Source organism: Nerophis ophidion, linkage group LG19 (assembly GCF_033978795.1).
Source record: "Nerophis ophidion isolate RoL-2023_Sa linkage group LG19, RoL_Noph_v1.0, whole genome shotgun sequence".
In the NCBI taxonomy this organism is placed as follows: domain Eukaryota; kingdom Metazoa; phylum Chordata; class Actinopteri; order Syngnathiformes; family Syngnathidae; genus Nerophis; species Nerophis ophidion.
The window spans coordinates 40,351,615-40,372,522 of NC_084629.1; the positions used below are offsets into that span (position 1 = coordinate 40,351,615).

Here is a 20,908-nt window from a genome sequence, read left to right on the forward strand (position 1 = left end):
ACTTTTGATTGCTCACATTTCCAGTAGAGCCATAATAAATTCATAAAAGAAGCAAACTTCATGAATGTTTTTGTGAGCAACAAGTATGTGCTCCAATCACTACATCACAACAAAATAAGAAAAAAAAAAACCATCATCTTCCGCTTATCCGAGGTCGGGTCGCGGGGGCAACAGCCTAAGCAGGGAAACCCAGACTTCCCTCTCCCCAGCCACTTCGTCTAGCTCTTCCCGGGGGATCCCGAGGCGTTCCCAGGCCAGCCGGGAGACATAGTCTTCCCAACGTGTCCTGGGTCTTCCCCGTGGCCTCCTACCGGTTGGACGTGCCCTAAACACCTCCCTAGGGAGTCGTTCGGGTGGCATCCTGACCAGATGCCCGAACCACCTCATCTGGCTCCTCTCGATGTGGAGGAGCAGCGGCTTTACTTTGAGTTCCTCCCGGATGGCAGAGCTTCTCACCCTATCTCTAAGGGAGGAAACTCATTTCGGCCGCTTGTCCCCGTGATCTTATCCTTTCGGTCATGACCCAAAGCTCATGACCATAGGTGAGGATGGGAACGTAGATCGACCGGTAAATTGAGAGCTTTGCCTTCCGGCTCAGCTCCTTCTTCACCACAACGGATCGGTACAACGTCCGCATTACTGAAGACGCCGCACCGATCCGCCTGTCGATCTCACCATCCACTCTTCCCTCACTCGTGAACTAGACTCCTAGGTACTTGAACTCCTCCACTTGGGGCAGGGGTCTCCTCCCCAACCCGGAGATGGCATTCCACCCTTTTCCGGGCGAGAACCATGGACTCGGACTTGGAGGTGCTGATTCTCATTCCGGTCGCTTCAAACTCGGCTGCGAACCGATCCAGCGAGAGCTGAAGACCCCGGTCAGATGAAGCCATCAGGACTACATCATCTGCAAAAAGCAGAGACCTAACCCAGCGGTCACCAAACCGGAACCCCTCAACGCCTTGACTGCGCCTAGAAATTCTGTCCATAAAAGCTATGAACAGAATCGGTGACAAAGGACAGCCTTGGCGGAGTCCAACCCTCACTGGAAACGTGTTCGACTTACTGCCGGCAATGCGGACCAAGCTCTGGCACTGATCGTACAGGGAGCGGACCGCCACAATAAGACAGTCCGATACCCCATACTCTCTGAGCACTCCCCACAGGACTTCCCGAGGGACACGGTCGAATGCCTTCTCCAAGTCCACAAAGCACATGTAGACTGGTTGGGCAAACTCCCATGCACCCTCAAGAACCCTGCCGAGAGTATAGAGCTGGTCCACAGTTCCACGACCAGGACGAAAACCACACTGTTCGACTATCCGGCGTAGCCTCCTCTCCAGTACACCTGAATAAACCTTACATAAGAAATAAGAAATGATTGTAAAGTCAAGACAGCCATGACATCAAGTTCTTTAGCGGCCATCAGTTTGCACGCCAAAACTGTTTTTTGACTGGGTGTGGTGGCCACCATATAAGTGAGGACACCCCTGGTTCTGGACATCTTTCTGTCCGTGAGGTGTGGAACTGTACATTGACACTACACACGGTGGAGGGGAACATTTCCCTTTGGCATCTGAAGCAAAACCTGTATTTTCCATCTTCAACCCAGAGCCGCCGCAGTATGGTGTTTGCCAAGCACCTCCGCCTCATCGGAGACGACTTCCGAGCAAAGTACCTCAACTCCACAGACCACGGCGACCAGACTGTTTACAACGAAGACTGGACTCGCATGAAGGTGAGTCGGCAAACACAATTGGAAGTGTGTACACGTTGTATTTACCTTCCGATGCAGTCGTGTTTGACCGTGGTTTGGGTTACTCGGTGAACATGTTCTTCGTCTCGGCAACATGGACAAGAGCAGTAAACAATGGTGTCAGCGCCCCGAGCTTAGTTGACCACAACAGAAGTTGCAATTTAGAATGCAACATTTGATTAAAGCTGCAAGCCGCAATGGACGGGACCGACTTTTGCTTGTGTTTCCTGCCTTTACCCATTCAACATATCTTTACCTGCACTTTACCTACCTTCCCTGCATCCTGGGGTCACACTGGTGCTTCTTTCTTTCACCCAAACACGCTGGTGCTTCCTGCCATCACCCAGACAATATATCTTTACCTGCACTTTACCTACCTTCTCTGTATCCTGGAGTCAAACTGGTGCCTCCTTCTTTCACCCAGTCAACATACCTTTACCCGAACAGTACCTACCTTCTCTGCATTGTGTGGTCACTCTGGTGCAGCTGTTCTTTGAAGGCTTGTAAAATCAAAACTGGAGCAGTTAAAAAAACTCTTTGCGCAACTTTTAATCAGAAGGGTTCAATCTCTTTCCTGTGTGAGTTTGAAGCCGACACAACAAACGCGCCCAGAGGAGATAATATTTGAAAAAAGGTGACGGGTTTTTACAAAACTTTTGTTTTGAAAGGGTAATTGCCAACTTCCTGTTGACTTTTGCTGAAGGATGTAAATGAATGAAATGTAGGTCTAAGTGGGACTTACATGGAGGTTTTTCTTTCATGTCTCTACGACATTCCTACTGGAAGTTACAAGCAGTTTTGTCTGTGTTTTCTTCCTAGGAGCAGTTTTGTATGTGTTTTATTCCTAGGGGGCGCTAGAGCACAATTTTGAGTTTTTTTTTTTTTTTTTTTTTTAGATCGCAATTTTCGCCAGTCCTGGTGTGTGTGTCCAGTTTGGTGAGTTTTGAAGCATTTTAAGGGAGTCAAATTACCACTCAAAAAGAGGCAAAAATGACATTTTTCAGGAAACTTTTGTTTTGAATGGGTTTTTGCCAACTTCCTGTTGATTTTTGCTGAAGGAGGTCAGCGTATGAAATCTAGGTCTAAGTCAGACCTACATAGAGGTTTTTGTTTCATGTCCCTACGATATTCCTAACGGAAGTTACAAGCAGTTTTGTATGTGTTTTTTTCCTAGGGGGTTCTAGAGCACAATTTTGAGTTTTGGGTTTTGTTTTTTTGATTTGATTGCTATTTTTGCCAGTCCTGATGTGTGTGTAAATTTGGGTGAGTTTTGAAGCATGTTAAGGGGGTCAAATCACAGCTCAAAGAGGCGGCGGTATAATAATAATAAAACCTTAGAAATACAAAAGGTACATTCGGTCCCTAAAAATGAACTGACTATAACTGCTGTCCAGTTGGTACATTTTGGGTCATTATCACATTTCTGAGTGTCATTTGTGGGTGTGACTAAATTGCAATTGCAAGTCTAAGACATTAGATGGCAGCAGTGCATCGTTTATGGTGTATTTGTCACTCTGTTGCGCTCTACAAGGTGTTATACTGTAAATATACTGTACATTTTTTCTGTCTAGCCTCTGGTGAGGGCGGTTGCATTTTTTTCCGCTCCCTTCTTCTCCCTGCTTGCTCTCTTTGTTTTGTCTTGTCTATACTTTTTTGAAGCCTCTTTCTTTGCGCTGTCCTCAAATCTAAACATCAGACATGGAATTGATCAGCTGGACTCTCAACTCAATTGACAAGGAGGAAAAGAGGTTCTGGGGAGCCTGGCTGCCCTGATGGAACCATTGCTGCGGGGTACGTGAGGGATTCCTGGCATAAGTGGGGAATCATGTGCCTCTCAGTCTTTTCCATGGAGGACGTGGAAGACATCCACCTATTTGGAACCGTGATGGTGGATTGGGCTGGGCATTGCTCTGGTGTATCGTCAAATTCGTAAGACGATGGCAGCCACTCGAGGAGCCCAGAGGCTGTTCGTCGCAATGGAAGGAACGGGCCGGGCTGTGGGATCACAGTCCGCGGCGATTTCTGAACTGAATCACGAGCTGGATCTCATCATGGAAAAGCTGGTTGAAAGGGAAAAATTGGATATAAGGGCCAGCATGGACGGATAGAACAGACAAGCCATTGCAATGTCTGCTCGCGGATAAAAAAAAATCTACGATTTGACTCCTTCGAATGGCCTTGACACAGCAACAACAGGAACTGGCTGTTCAGAAAACATCCCCGAGGACACCTCAAAGTAGGACACTTTTGACCTCCCTACCTCCTCAACGACACCTGAGTCGAACTTTTGCTTGCATGCAGAACGGCTCCAAGCCTATGGACACTACATCAACACCCCAGGCCTTTACCACCGCTTGATTCCCCTCCGGGGTGATGGACGGCTAGCAGCGCTTTAGGGCAGCAGTCGACCTCCAGGGCCCCAACTGCGGCGATTTCTGAACTGAATCGCAAGCTGGATCTCATCATGGAAAAGCTGGTTGAAAGGGAAAAATTGGATATAAGGGCCAGCATGGACGAATAGAACAGACAAGCCATTGTAATGTCTGCTCGCGGATAAACAAAAATCCTAATCTACGATTTGACTCCTCCGAATGGCTTTGACACTGCAACAACAGGAAGAGGCTGTTCGGAAAACATCCCCCGAGGACACCTCAAACGGACACTTTTGACCTCCCTACCTCCTCAACCACACCTTAGTCAAACTTTTGCTTGCATGCAGAACGGCTCCAAGCCTATGGACACTACATCAACACCCCCGACCACCCCAGGCCTTCACCACCGCTTGATTCCCCTACGGGGTGATGGACGGCTAGCAGCGCTTTAGGGCAGCAGTCGACCTCCAGGGCCCCAACTGCAGCGATTTGTGAACTGAATCACAAACTGGATCTCATCATGGAAAAGCTGGTTGAAAGGGAAACATTGGATATAAGGGTCAGCATGGATGAATAGAACAGACAAGCCATTGTAATGTCTGCTCGCGGATAAACAAAAATCCTAATCTACGATTTGACTCCTTCGAATGGCTTTGACACAGCAACAGCAGGAAGAGGCTGTTCGGAAAACCTCCCCCGAGGACACCTCAAACGGACACTTTTGACCTCCCTACCTCCTCAACCACACCTTAGTCGAACTTTTGCTTGCATGCAGAACGGCTCCAAGCCAATGGACACTACATCAACACCCCAGGCCTTCACCACCGCTTGATTCCCCTACGGGGTGATGGACGGCTAGCAGCTCTTTAGGGCAGCAGTCGACCTCCAGGGCCCCAAATACGGCGATTTCTGAACTGAATCACAAGCTGGATCTCATCATGGAAAAGCTGGTTGAAAGGGAAAAATTGGATATAAGGGTCAGCATGGACGAATAGAACAGACAAGCCATTGTAATGTCTGCTCGCGGATAAACAAAAATCCTAATCTACGATTTGACTCCTTCGAATGGCTTTGACACTGCAACAACAGGAAGAGGCTGTTGGGAAAACATCCCCCGAGGACACCTCAAACGGACACTTTTGACCTCCCTACCTCCTCAACGACACCTGAGTCGAACTTTTGCTTGCATGCAGAACGGCTCCAAGCCTATGGACACTACATCAACACACCCAAGACAACCTTCACCACCGCTTGATTCCCCTCCGGGCTGATGGACAGCCCCCCCCCCCCCCCCCCCCCCCCCGTTGCGAGTTGTTGTGATTAAATTAAACATCTTTAGTCCAGATCAGTGATTCTTTACCGTGTTGGAGTTACCGAACCCCACCAGTTTCATTTGCGCATTCACCGAACCCTTCTTTAGTGAAAAATAAAAATGTTTTTCAAATTCAAGACAAAGTTATATGAGGCCGACTCACCGAACCCCTAGGGTTCGATCGAACCCTGGTTAAGAACCACTGGTCTAGATTGTATATTTATCTACTTCCCCAGCGTTTTACCTTTTCCCCACCTTTTACGGGGCGCCTTTGGTGACCCATCAGCGTTCCGTTTCTGTAACCCTGTACACTGATTGTTTCATTTTGAACAAGTTTGTGATAAAAACAATGTTTTGTTGTACTTGTACAATGACAATAATGTCCTATCCTAAATATTGACTTATTACGCACCAGCTCTTTGATTGAAACGTGCATCTCATTTCTAATTTTCATTAACAAATCTGAAGGTTTTGAAATTACCTTGTAAAATTGCTAATGCTAATCTGTAGCATAATGTATATTAGCATCAAGCGAGCACAGGAAAAGTGGAGCGTTACTTAACTTATAATGGAGCGTTTTTTTTCAAGACATTTCTTTGTTGGCATTAAAAATTGCAACATTACCCGGGGGTGGTTTGGCTGGAGTGGTTGCCAAGTGTCGAAGTGCAAAGAGCGGCAAAGTGGGCGTAAAGTCACACGCAACCCAGGTACTGAAACCGTTAGATTTTACACGAATTGGTGCCCGGTAGGACTGGCGGGAATTGGTTGGTGCCAAAAAAGTACCGGATAAGGTACCCATCCCTAGTCAGAAGTCACTGGACGAGAGATCCTGGCTCACTGTCTTTGTTTTATGTCTATGAATGTTCTCATTCATCCAGGTCATTGTCCTCTCAGGGCGTTCAATCGACTATATCGACTATATTTTAAATTTTCCTGAAGGAACTCTCCTGAAGGAATCAATAAAGTTCTATCTATCTATCTATCTATCTATCTATCTATCTATCTATCTATCTATCTATCTATATCTGACCAGTCTAAGACTAGAAGTGATCATTATGAATCTAAGACTAGGTCTGACCAATCTAAGACTGAATGTGACCAATCTAAGTCTGAGGCTGGATGGGACCAGTCTAAGACTGAATGTGACCAATCTAAGTCTAAGACTGGGTGTGACCAATCTAAGTCTAAAACTGGATGTAACCAATCTATGACTGGATGTAACCAATCTATGACTGGATGTGACCAATCTAAGACTAAATGTGACCAATCTAAATCTAAGACTGGGTGTGACCAGACTAAGTCTAAGACTGGATATGACCAATCTAAGTCCAAGATTGGAGGTGGCCTATCTAAGACTGGATGTGACCAATCTAAGACTGAATGTGACCAATCTAATTCTAAGACCGGGTGTGGCCAATCTAAGTCTAAGACTGTATGTGACCAATCTAAGTCCAAGACCGTATGTGACCAATCTAAATCCAAGACTGTATGTGGCCAATCTAAGTCCAAGACTGGATGTCACCAATCTAAGTCCAAGACTGGATGTGACCAATCTAAGTCCAAGACTGGATGTGACCAATCTAAGTCCAAGACTGGATGTGACCAATCTAAGTCCAAGACTGGATGTGACCAATCTAAGTCCAAGACTGGATGTGACCAATCTAAGTCCAAGACTGGATGTGACCAATCTAAGTCCAAGACTGGATGTGGCCAATCTAAGTCCAAGACTGGATGTGACCAATCTAAGTCCAAGACTGGATGTGGCCAATCTAAGTCCAAGACTGGATGTGGCCAATCTAAGTCCAAGACTGGATGTGGCCAATCTAAGTCCAAGACTGGATGTGGCCAACCTAAGTCCAAGACTGGATGTGGCCAACCTAAGTCCAAGACTGGCTGTGGCCAACCTAAGTCCAAGACTGGCTGTGGCCAACCTAAGTCCAAGACTGGCTGTGGCCAACCTAAGTCCAAGACTGGCTGTGGCCAACCTAAGTCCAAGACTGGCTGTGGCCAACCTAAGTCCAAGACTGGCTGTGGCCAACCTAAGTCCAAGACTGGCTGTGGCCAACCTAAGTCCAAGACTGGCTGTGGCCAACCTAAGTCCAAGACTGGCTGTGGCCAACCTAAGTCCAAGACTGGCTGTGGCCAACCTAAGTCCAAGACTGGCTGTGGCCAACCTAAGTCCAAGACTGGCTGTGGCCAACCTAAGTCCAAGACTGGCTGTGGCCAACCTAAGTCCAAGACTGGCTGTGGCCAACCTAAGTCCAAGACTGGCTGTGGCCAACCTAAGTCCAAGACTGGCTGTGGCCAACCTAAGTCCAAGACTGGCTGTGGCCAACCTAAGTCCAAGACTGGCTGTGGCCAACCTAAGTCCAAGACTGGCTGTGGCCAACCTAAGTCCAAGACTGGCTGTGGCCAACCTAAGTCCAAGACTGGCTGTGGCCAACCTAAGTCCAAGACTGGCTGTGGCCAACCTAAGTCCAAGACTGGCTGTGGCCAACCTAAGTCCAAGACTGGCTGTGGCCAACCTAAGTCCAAGACTGGCTGTGGCCAACCTAAGTCCAAGACTGGCTGTGGCCAACCTAAGTCCAAGACTGGCTGTGGCCAACCTAAGTCCAAGACTGGCTGTGGCCAACCTAAGTCCAAGACTGGCTGTGGCCAACCTAAGTCCAAGACTGGCTGTGGCCCACCTAAGTCCAAGACTGGCTGTGGCCCACCTAAGTCCAAGACTGGCTGTGGCCCACCTAAGTCCAAGACTGGCTGTGGCCCACCTAAGTCCAAGACTGGCTGTGGCCCACCTAAGTCCAAGACTGGCTGTGGCCCACCTAAGTCCAAGACTGGCTGTGGCCCACCTAAGTCCAAGACTGGCTGTGGCCCACCTAAGTCCAAGACTGGCTGTGGCCCACCTAAGTCCAAGACTGGCTGTGGCCCACCTAAGTCCAAGACTGGCTGTGGCCCACCTAAGTCCAAGACTGGCTGTGGCCCACCTAAGTCCAAGACTGGCTGTGGCCCACCTAAGTCCAAGACTGGCTGTGGCCCACCTAAGTCCAAGACTGGCTGTGGCCCACCTAAGTCCAAGACTGGCTGTGGCCCACCTAAGTCCAAGACTGGCTGTGGCCCACCTAAGTCCAAGACTGGCTGTGGCCCACCTAAGTCCAAGACTGGCTGTGGCCCACCTAAGTCCAAGACTGGCTGTGGCCCACCTAAGTCCAAGACTGGCTGTGGCCCACCTAAGTCCAAGACTGGCTGTGGCCCACCTAAGTCCAAGACTGGCTGTGGCCCACCTAAGTCCAAGACTGGCTGTGGCCCACCTAAGTCCAAGACTGGCTGTGGCCCACCTAAGTCCAAGACTGGCTGTGGCCCACCTAAGTCCAAGACTGGCTGTGGCCCACCTAAGTCCAAGACTGGCTGTGGCCCACCTAAGTCCAAGACTGGCTGTGGCCCACCTAAGTCCAAGACTGGCTGTGGCCCACCTAAGTCCAAGACTGGCTGTGGCCCACCTAAGTCCAAGACTGGCTGTGGCCCACCTAAGTCCAAGACTGGCTGTGGCCCACCTAAGTCCAAGACTGGCTGTGGCCCACCTAAGTCCAAGACTGGCTGTGGCCCACCTAAGTCCAAGACTGGCTGTGGCCCACCTAAGTCCAAGACTGGCTGTGGCCCACCTAAGTCCAAGACTGGCTGTGGCCCACCTAAGTCCAAGACTGGCTGTGGCCCACCTAAGTCCAAGACTGGCTGTGGCCCACCTAAGTCCAAGACTGGCTGTGGCCCACCTAAGTCCAAGACTGGCTGTGGCCCACCTAAGTCCAAGACTGGCTGTGGCCCACCTAAGTCCAAGACTGGCTGTGGCCCACCTAAGTCCAAGACTGGCTGTGGCCCACCTAAGTCCAAGACTGGCTGTGGCCCACCTAAGTCCAAGACTGGCTGTGGCCCACCTAAGTCCAAGACTGGCTGTGGCCCACCTAAGTCCAAGACTGGCTGTGGCCCACCTAAGTCCAAGACTGGCTGTGGCCCACCTAAGTCCAAGACTGGCTGTGGCCCACCTAAGTCCAAGACTGGCTGTGGCCCACCTAAGTCCAAGACTGGCTGTGGCCCACCTAAGTCCAAGACTGGCTGTGGCCCACCTAAGTCCAAGACTGGCTGTGGCCCACCTAAGTCCAAGACTGGCTGTGGCCCACCTAAGTCCAAGACTGGCTGTGGCCCACCTAAGTCCAAGACTGGCTGTGGCCCACCTAAGTCCAAGACTGGCTGTGGCCCACCTAAGTCCAAGACTGGCTGTGGCCCACCTAAGTCCAAGACTGGCTGTGGCCCACCTAAGTCCAAGACTGGCTGTGGCCCACCTAAGTCCAAGACTGGCTGTGGCCCACCTAAGTCCAAGACTGGCTGTGGCCCACCTAAGTCCAAGACTGGCTGTGGCCCACCTAAGTCCAAGACTGGCTGTGGCCCACCTAAGTCCAAGACTGGCTGTGGCCCACCTAAGTCCAAGACTGGCTGTGGCCCACCTAAGTCCAAGACTGGCTGTGGCCCACCTAAGTCCAAGACTGGCTGTGGCCCACCTAAGTCCAAGACTGGCTGTGGCCCACCTAAGTCCAAGACTGGCTGTGGCCCACCTAAGTCCAAGACTGGCTGTGGCCCACCTAAGTCCAAGACTGGCTGTGGCCCACCTAAGTCCAAGACTGGCTGTGGCCCACCTAAGTCCAAGACTGGCTGTGGCCCACCTAAGTCCAAGACTGGCTGTGGCCCACCTAAGTCCAAGACTGGCTGTGGCCCACCTAAGTCCAAGACTGGCTGTGGCCCACCTAAGTCCAAGACTGGCTGTGGCCCACCTAAGTCCAAGACTGGCTGTGGCCCACCTAAGTCCAAGACCGGCTGTGGCCCACCTAAGTCCAAGACCGGCTGTGGCCCACCTAAGTCCAAGACCGGCTGTGGCCCACCTAAGTCCAAGACCGGCTGTGGCCCACCTAAGTCCAAGACCGGCTGTGGCCCACCTAAGTCCAAGACCGGCTGTGGCCCACCTAAGTCCAAGACCGGCTGTGGCCCACCTAAGTCCAAGACCGGATGTGACCAACCTAAGTCCAAGACATTTAAGTCTATGATCATGAAGTGATGAAGTCTACTCGGATGAGAGTCCAAACGTCTTCAAAGACAAACCAAACAGTCCAGTTGCGATGAATTGAATACCCTGAGAAGTGTCTTGGTTTTAGTTTAATTCATTGGGGTCTTTCAAGTTCTTTCAAGCATGCCCTTGTTGACCCGGCCTTGCGCACCAGGACTCAGTCATGTTGGAACAGAAAAGAGACTAACTCAAACGGTCTTTACAAACAATTGTGAAAATTCAAGGTTTCTGTCCCCCAATAATTTGGTGTATTTCCACTGGACTGTGTACTACATATACCAAGTACCTACACATAAAGAAACACATCAATGCCTGGACCAAACCAAATATTCACTGAGGTCATGTTTTAAAAAAAAAAAGCCTTAGAACAGAGTTCTTCAATTGAAGTTGTCCAAGGGCCAGAAATGATGAATTGTTTCATTCAAAATAGTTATCAAACTTTCATACTGTTAACTTAGCAGAAGTCATGCTCGCCCGAACAAAGTGTGTGGTAGTGACGGAATAACCGGGGGCCACAAATTGGTGCCTGCCTGTCCTTCAGTCTGATTTCCACCATTGCCCCTGATAGGCTAAGCTGGGCACTGCCAAAGGCGGCCCCTATCTCGGAGTCCACTTGCGGCGAAAGGATTTCATTTGGGGCCACAGAGAGGACGTACCCAGCCTGAAGGGGGCAGTCAAGAGCATCCGAAGCCTTATGAAGAAGCACAAGTTGGACAAAGTGTTTGTGGCGACGGACGCAGACGAGGAAGGTGAGGACATGGCAGAACATTTGGACTTTGTATCCTATAGACTTACTCTAAGAATTTCAAATGAAACCACTGGGAATTCCACATTTGGCAGAAAACAGACGCTCACTCATGTAATCTCTGCAGAAATGAAGGAGATGAAGAAGATGATGCCTGAGATGGTCAGATTTGAAGCTTCCAAGGAGGATCTGGAGCTCTTTAAAGATGGAGGAGTGGCCATCATTGATCAGTGGATTTGTGCCCATGCAAGGTAAGGACAGTAGTCTAGATTGGTCTATGCAAGGTAAGGACAGTAGTCTAGATTGGTCTATGCAAGGTAAGGACAGTAGTCTAGATTGGTCTATGCAAGGTAAGGACAGTAGTCTAGATGTAGTCTATGCAAGGTAAGGACAGTAGTCTGGGTGTAGTCTATGCAAGGTAAGGACAGTAGTCTGGATGTAGTCTATGCAAGGTAAGGACAGTGGTCTAGATGTAGTCTATGCAAGGTAAGGACAGTAGTCTGGATGTAGTCTATGCAAGGTAAGGACAGTAGTCTGGGTGTAGTCTATGCAAGGTAAGGACAGTAGTCTATGCAAGGTAAGGACAGTAGTCTGGGTGTAGTCAATGCAAGGTAAGGACAGTAGTCTGGATGTAGTCTATACAAGGTAAGGACAGTAGTCTGGGTGTAGTCAATGCAAGGTAAGGACAGTAGTCTAGGTGTAGTCAATGCAAGGTAAAGACAGTAGTCTGGATGTAGTCTATGCAAGGTAAGGACAGTAGTCTGGATGTAGTCTATGCAAGGTAAGGACAGTAGTCTGGATGTAGTCTATGCCAGGTAAGGACAGTAGTCTGGATGTAGTCTATGCAAGATAAGGATAGTAGTCTGGATGTAGTCTATGCAAGATAAGGATGGTAGTCTGGATGTAGTCTATGCAAGGTAAGGACTGTAGTATGGGTGTAGTCAATGCAAGGTAAGGACAGTAGTCTGGATGTAGTCTATGCAAGGTAAGGACAGTAGTCTGGGTGTAGTCTATGCAAGGTAAGGACAGTAGTCTGGATGTAGTCTATGCAAGGTAAGGACAGTAGTCTGGATGTAGTCTATGCAAGGTAAGGACAGTAGTCTGGATGTAGTCTATGCAAGGTAAGGACAGTAGTCTGGGTGTAGTCTATGCAAGGTAAGGACAGTAGTCTGGATGTAGTCTATGCAAGGTAAAGACAGTAGTCTGGGTGTAGTCTATGCAAGGTAAGGACAGTAGTCTGGGTGTAGTCTATGCAAGGATGTAGTGCATGTATTGCTTCCTGTTGGTTAAGTAGCTTCTTACCCGGTTCAAGACCAATCCTATGATTCTATACTGTTCTAAAATTAGTATTAAAAAAAAAAAGAAGTCCAATAAAAAAATATAGGAAAAATAAAAGTAAAGTAAATCGGACAGCAAATTGTATTTTTTTTACTGTCTAGTGAGGTATGGATTATTTGCCACTTACCCTCGGTGAGCCCGTGCCACCCAAAGAACTCAGGAACAATCAAATAGCTTTAGTTGATATCACGACCCGCTCTACTAAAGCAGACTTATCATTCATCAATTCTGGATTCACGGCTTTGGAAGGTGTTGAATTTCAAAATGAACAAAGGATCACATCCTTATTTCCATGTGATGTTGCACAAAGTGACATATTGCACACCGCACACCTAGAATGTTGACTTTGGCTGAGGATCACAGTCACATGTCATCTTTTCTCTCTTTCTATTGCTTCATGCAGATTCTTCGTGGGAACGTCCGTGTCCACTTTCTCCTTCCGGATCCACGAAGAGCGAGAAATCCTGGGTTTTAATCCCAAAACCACGTACAATCGTTTGTGCGGGGACGCAGAGGAGGAGTGTGAGCAGCCCACTCACTGGAAGATAGTTTACTGACGTCACTTTGCATTCTCTTCATACACACAAGTGCCAGCAACAGTGTTACTCCAAGGTATGCCACTACCACTCTTCATAGTTACAAGGTGGGAAACTTTCTCAAGTGTTAGGAGTTTTGCAATCAGGTGCCAAACCTCTAATTACTTCTTTTTTGAAGTCACCAAACACAGTACATAGCCCCACATTCTAGGCCCCCCTACGCCAGACTCCTGATAAGGGAACTGCTACACCTTTCTTTCAATGTTGTCTATCCTTCACAAGAATAGTATAAGACCAACACACATTCTTTTCCTTTTTTAGGCATTCTCACTCATAAATAAAGGCTACCAAGAGTCAGCTAATAATAGAGCCAATGAGTGTCACCCCTTTACGCCTCTAGAAACATCCATCATTGTTTTATATACATGCTGTATGTACATATTTCACCACACCTAGTGTGTGTGTGAAAATCATTGGTACTTTAACTTAACATATGTCATGTAGTAACATTCATAACATGTAATATATTCATGATGTAAGTATATATGTCATGTAGTAACATTCATAACATGTAATATATTCATGATGTAAGTATATATGTCATGTAGTAACATTCATAATAACATATATAATATACTTGATGTAAGTATATATGTAGTATCTAGTAACATTCATAATAACATGTAATATATACATGATGTAAGTATATATGTAGTATCTAGTAACATTCATAATAACATGTAATATATACATGATGTAAGTATATATGTCATGTAGTAACATTCATGATAACATGTAATATATACATGATGTAAGTATATATGTCATGTAGTAACATTCATGATAACATGTAATATATACATGATGTAAGTGTATATGTAGTATCTAGTAACATTCATAATAACATGTAATATATACATGATGTAAGTATATATGTCATGTAGTAACATTCATAATAACATGTAATATATACATGATGTAAGTATATATGTAGTATCTAGTAACATTTATAATAACGTAATATATACATGATGTAAGTATATATGTCATGTAGTAACATTCATAATAACTTGTAATATATACATGATGTAAGTATATATGTAGTATCTAGTAACATTTATAATAACATGTAATATATACATGATGTAAGTATATATGTCATGTAGCAACATTCATAATAACATGTAATATATACATGATGTAAGTATATATGTAGTATCTAGTAACATTTATAATAACATGTAATATATACATGATGTAAGTATATATGTCATGTAGTAACATTCATAATAACATGTAATATATACATGATGTAAGGGTATATGTAGTATCTAGTAACATTCATAATAACATGTAATATATACATGATGTAAGTATATATGTCATGTAGTAACATTCATAATAACATGTAATATACATGATGTAAGTATATATGTAGTATCTAGTAACATTCATAATAACATGTAATATACATGATGTAAGTATATATGTCATGTAGTAACATTCATAATAACATGTAATATATACATGATGTAAGTATATATGTAGTATCTAGTAACATTCATAATAACATGTAATATATACATGATGTAAGTATAAATGTCAGTAGTAACATTCATAATAACATGTAATATTTTCGTATTTTTGATCATCATAACGTTTACTTTCCCTTCAACAACCAGACTACTAATCATGGCAGACTTGATGAGAGAAAACAAAGACTACTTTGAGATAAATAATGATCCAGAAACTTCTATTTTTGAGCCTGAGTATAAGGAGGATGAGTATAGTAAACCTAAGTATTCATTAAGTACCACTGTCACATTGCACATAGTGTGAACAGTAGCATTATTCAATGAAGTGATTCTTTGGCATACCACTAGATGGAGCCAGTACTACAGTTTGAGGATCACTGGTTCTAGTCCTTGTTGCCGCCAACCAAACAATGGCCACGCCCACCTCCCCGGCCCCGCCCTCTCCTAGCTGTCAAACCTGTTTGTCATGTCATACTACTTGTCTACTTCTTCTTCTTAGTATTTATTATAGTCATCTTAATGGCACTCAAACATTTCACTATTGCAGGTTGCCCCTTAAGGACCTTTTAGAATAATCATAATAATAATAATAATAATACACAAGGTTTGCTGTCTTTATGCATTGTATGTCGTGAAATATGGCAAATAGGAGGTGGCGAACAATGCAGCTAATTTTCATTGTGCCCATAAAGTCCTCTAAAAACATGTAAAAAGCAGCAACAATTCTCCATGTACATGTGGTGACATGAATATTGATGTGCTACTGAGGAGTCCCACATCCTTGTGTGGAGCTCAGACAACTACAAGGATCTGGCCACGCTCAAGTTAGGAGATGGCCAGAAAAACAACAAAAAACCCTTTTTTTTTTAAACATTTGTGAGGATTATGACTACTTGGTGATGTAAAGGGGAAGATGTAAACATGCCATCAGTCTTTATCCTAGTGAGAGCAGACATTGTGCAGTAAGTGATTGTTTTATTATGTTTGTATATCTTGTTTAGCACTTAGCAATACTGCTACATGATGCTTAGTGTTTTGTTTCCTCCTTATGTTCAGGCTCAAAAGTAGAAGTTTCTAGATCATCAAAGTAGTCTTTGTTGTCTCTCTTCAAGTCTGCCATGATTAGTAATCTTCTTCTTGTTATTGTTGTTGTTGTTGTTGTTGTTGTGATGCGTCTGTGCAATTAATACACCACAGTATGTTTAGAAAGAATAAAATACTTAAATATTACATTTTAGTTACTACATGACATATATACTTACATCACATATATATTACATGTTATTATGAATGTTACTAGATACTACATATATACTTACATAATGTATATATTACATGTTATTATGAATGTTACTACATGACATATATACTTACATCACGTATATATTACATGTTATTATGAATGTTACTAAATACTACATATATACTTACATCATGTATATATTACATGTTATTATGATTGTTACTAGATACTACATATATACTTACATCACGTATATATTACATGTTATTATGAATGTTACTACATGACATATATACTTACATCATGTATATATTACATGTTATTATAAATGTTACTAGATACTACATATATACTTACATCATGTATATAGTACATGTTATTATGAATGTTATATACGTGATGTAAGTATACATGTCATGTAGTATTACATGTTATAAATGTTAATAGATACTACATATATACTTACATCATGTATATATTACATGTTATTATGAATGTTACTAGATACTACATATATACTTACATCATGTATCTATTACATGTTATTATAAATGTTACTAGATACTACATATATACTTACATCATGTATATATTACATGTTATTATAAATGTTACTAGATACTACATATATACTTACATCATGTATATAGTACATGTTATTATGAATGTTATATACGTGATGTAAGTATACATGTCATGTAGTATTACATGTTATTATAAATGTTAATAGATACTACATATATACTTACATCATGTATATATTACATGTTATTATGAATGTTACTAGATACTACATATATACTTACTTCATGTATCTATTACATGTTATTATAAATGTTACTAGATACTACATATATACTTACATCATGTATATATTACATGTTAATATGAATGTTACTAGATACTACATATATACTTACATCATGTATATATTACATGTTATTATGAATGTTACTAGATACTACATATATACTTACATCATGTATATTACATGTTATTATGAATGTTACTACATGACATATATACTTACATCATGTATATATTACATGTTATTATGAATATTACTAGATACTACATATATACTTACATCATGTATATATTACATGTTATTATGAATGTTACTAGATACTACATATATACTTGTTTTTATAAATGTTACTAGATACTACACATATACTTACATCATGTATATATTACATGTTATTATGAATGTTCCTAGATACTACATATATACTTACATCATGTATATATTACATGTTATTATGAATGTTACCAGATACTACATATATACCTACATCGTGTATATATTACATGCTAGTTACTACATGCTATATGTACTTACATCATGTATATATTACTTGTTAGTTACTGCATTACATATGTACAGTATTATCAAATGTTGAGAGTTTTTTTGGGAAGGCGTTACCTCCATTTGCTGACTCTTTCTAGCTTTCATTTAGGAGTTAGAATGCATAAGACGTGGTGTTGTCTGATTGTGAAGGATAGACATTTCTTTTACAAACCCCGTTTCCGTATGAGTTGGGAAATTGTGTTAGATGTAAATATAAACAGAATACAATGATTTGCAAATCCTTTTCAAGCCATATTCAGTTGAATATGCTACAAAGACAACATATTTGATGTTCAAACTGAAACTTTTTTTTTTTGTTGCAAATAATCATTAACTTTAGAATTTGATGCCAGCAACACGTGACTAAGAAGTTGGGAAAGGTGGCAATAAATACTGATAAAGTTGAGGAATGCTCATCAAACACTTATTTGGAACATCCCACAGGTGTGCAGGCTAATTGGGAACAGGTGGGTGCCATGATTGGCTATAAAAGCAGCTTCCATGAAATGTTAAGTAATTCACAAACAAGGATGGGGTGAGGGTCACCACTTTGTAAGCAAAGTGTGGAACAGTTTTAGAACAACATTTCTCAACGAGCTATTGGAAGGAATTTAGGGATTTTACCATCTACGGTCTGTAAAAATCATCAAAAGGTGCAAAGAATCTGGAGAAATCACTGCACGTAAGCGATGATATTACGGACCTTTGATCCCTCAGGCGGTACTGCATCAAAAACCGACATCAGTGTGTAAATGATATCACCACATGGGCTCAGTAACACTTCATAAAACCACTGTCAGTAACTACAGTTGGTCGCTACATCTGTAAGTGCAAGTTAAAACTCTACTATGCAAAGCCAAACCCATTTATCAACAACACCCAGGGATGCCGCCGGCTTCGCTGGGCCTGAGATCATCTAAGATGGACTGATGCAAAGTGGAAAAGTGCTCTGTGGTCTGACGAGTCCACATTTTAAATTACATTTGGAAACTGTGGACGTGCTGTCCTCTGGAACAAAGAAGAAAATAACCATCTGGATTGTTATAGGTGCAAAGTTGAAAATCCAGCATGTGTGATGGTATGGGGGTGCATTAGTGCCCAAGGCATGGGTAACTTACACATCTGTGAAGGCACCATTAATGCTGAAAGGTACATACAGGTTTTGGAGCAACATATGTTGTCATCTAAGCAACATTATCATGGACGCCCCTGCTTATTGCAGCAAAACAATGCCAAGCCAGGTGTTACAACAGTGTGACTTCATAGTAAAAGAGTGCGGGTACTTTCCTGGCCCGCCTGCAGTCCAGACATGTCTCCCATGGAAAATGTTTGGCGCATTGTGAAGCATAAAATACGACAGCGGAAACCCGGACTGTTGAAGGACTGAAGCTCTACATAAAACAAGAATGGGAAAGAATTCCACTTTCAAAGCTTCAACAATTAGTTTCCTCAGTTCCCAAACGTTTATTGAGTGTTGTTAAAAGAAAAGGTGATGTAACACAGTGGTGAACATGCCCTTTCCCAACTACTTTGGCACGTGTTGCAGCCCTGAAATTCTAAGTTAATTATTGTTTGCAAAAAAAAAAAAGTTTATGAGTTTGAACATCAAATATGTTGTCTTTGTAGCATATTCAACTGAATATGGGTTGAAAAGGATTTGCAAATCATTGTATTCTGTTTATATTTACATCTAACACAATTTCCCAACTCATATGGAAACGGGGTTTGTACAATAAAGTTACAGAACTTGCTTTTAGGAACTTTGTGACTCAAATTGAAAGGACAGTTTCACTTGACGGCATATAAGGACACTTGTTTACCTCTCCAGTGCTGTTTTTGTTTACCTCTGTAGTCCAGTTCTAGTAGCATGTGTTAGTAGCAGACATGGTCCTACATGCACTACTTCTCCCTCCCAGTATTATTAGCTTTTTACTTGTATTCCTCTCCTCCACTCATCAATTAAATGTTTTGGATTTGACTTATTGTCTCCTGCATTATTTTGTCATTAATCTTGAGCACTTTTGCAATATTTGTAGTATTTATAAAATCAGGAATCAATTGAACCCGTCGAGCACGCTAGTTACAGAGCTAAAAGCCAGCACTGCTCTTGATGTTGTCATCCAGCATTGTGACTCATCTGAATAAGAATTATATCTCCAGCATCATGTACAATGACATCATGCATCATTATGTCATCTATTTATGTACACCATCATGTACAATGACATCATCGTGTCATGTATCCATGTACAGTATCATGTACAATGACATCATTGTGTCATGTATTTATGTACAGTATCATGTACAATGACATCATTGTGTCATGTATTTATGTACAATATCATGTACAATGACATTATGCATCATCATTTCTTGTATCTACAGTATCATGTACAATGACATTATGCATCATCATTTCTTGTATCTACAGTATCATGTACAATGACATGCATCATCATGTCATGTATTTATCTACAGCATCATGTACAATTACATCATGCATCATCATGACATTGTGCATCATTATGTCATTTATTTATGTACAATATCATGTACAAGGACATTATACATCATTGTGTCATGTATTTTTGTACAATATAATGTACAATGACATGCATCATCATTTCTTGTATCTACAGCATCATGTACAATTACATCGTGCATCATCATGACATCGTGCATCATCATGTCATTTATTTATGTACAGTATCATGTAGCAGGACATTATGCATCATTGTGTCATGTATTTATGTACAGTATAATGTACAATGACATCATGCATCATCATTTCTTGTATCTACAGCATCATGTACAATTACATCGTGCATCATCATGACATCATGCATCATCATGTCATGTATTTATGTACAATATCATGTACAAGGACATTATGCATCATTGTGTCATGTATTTTTGTACAATATAATGTACAATAACATCATGCATCATCATTTCTTGTATCTACAGCATCATGTACAATTAGATCGTGCATCATCATGACATCGTGCATCATCATGTCATGTATTTATGTACAGTATCATGTAGCAGGACATTATGCATCATTGTGTCATGTATTTATGTACAATATAATTTACAATGACATCATGCATTTGTGTCATGTATTTATGTACAATATAATGTACAATGACATCATGCATCATCATTTCTTGTATCTACAGTATCATGTACAATGACATCATGCATCATCATGTCATGTATTTATCTACAGCATCACGTACAATTACATTGTACATGATGCTGTAGATGACATCGTGCATCATCATGTCATGTATTTATGTACAGTATCTTGTAGCAGGACATTATGCATCATTGTGTCATGTGTTTATGTACAATATAATTTACAATGACATCATGCATAATTGTGTCATGTATTTATGTACAATATAATGTACAATGACATCATGCATCATCATTTTTTGTATCTTCAGTATCATGTACAATTACGTCATACATCATCATGTCATGTATTTATCTACAGCATCATGTACAATTACATCGTGCATCATCATTTCATGTATTTATGTACAGTATCATGTACAAGGACATCATGCATCATCATGTCATGTATTTATGTATAATGTACAATGAC

The 20,908-nt window shown here is 42.6% G+C and overlaps 1 protein-coding gene across 1 annotated transcript in view; it reads left to right on the top strand.

The window, feature by feature from the left end:
* pofut2 (protein O-fucosyltransferase 2) overlaps positions 1–19,276 on the top strand; it is a 29,499-nt gene extending 10,223 nt beyond the window's left edge. The window contains exons 6-9 of the mRNA XM_061879993.1: positions 1,613–1,738; positions 11,119–11,299; positions 11,423–11,546; positions 13,037–19,276. Coding sequence (XP_061735977.1) covers positions 1,613–1,738; positions 11,119–11,299; positions 11,423–11,546; positions 13,037–13,190 — 585 coding nt within the window. The 3' untranslated portion in view covers positions 13,191–19,276. The remainder of the gene's footprint in view (positions 1–1,612; positions 1,739–11,118; positions 11,300–11,422; positions 11,547–13,036) is intronic.
* The last annotated feature ends 1,632 nt before the right edge of the window (positions 19,277–20,908 follow it).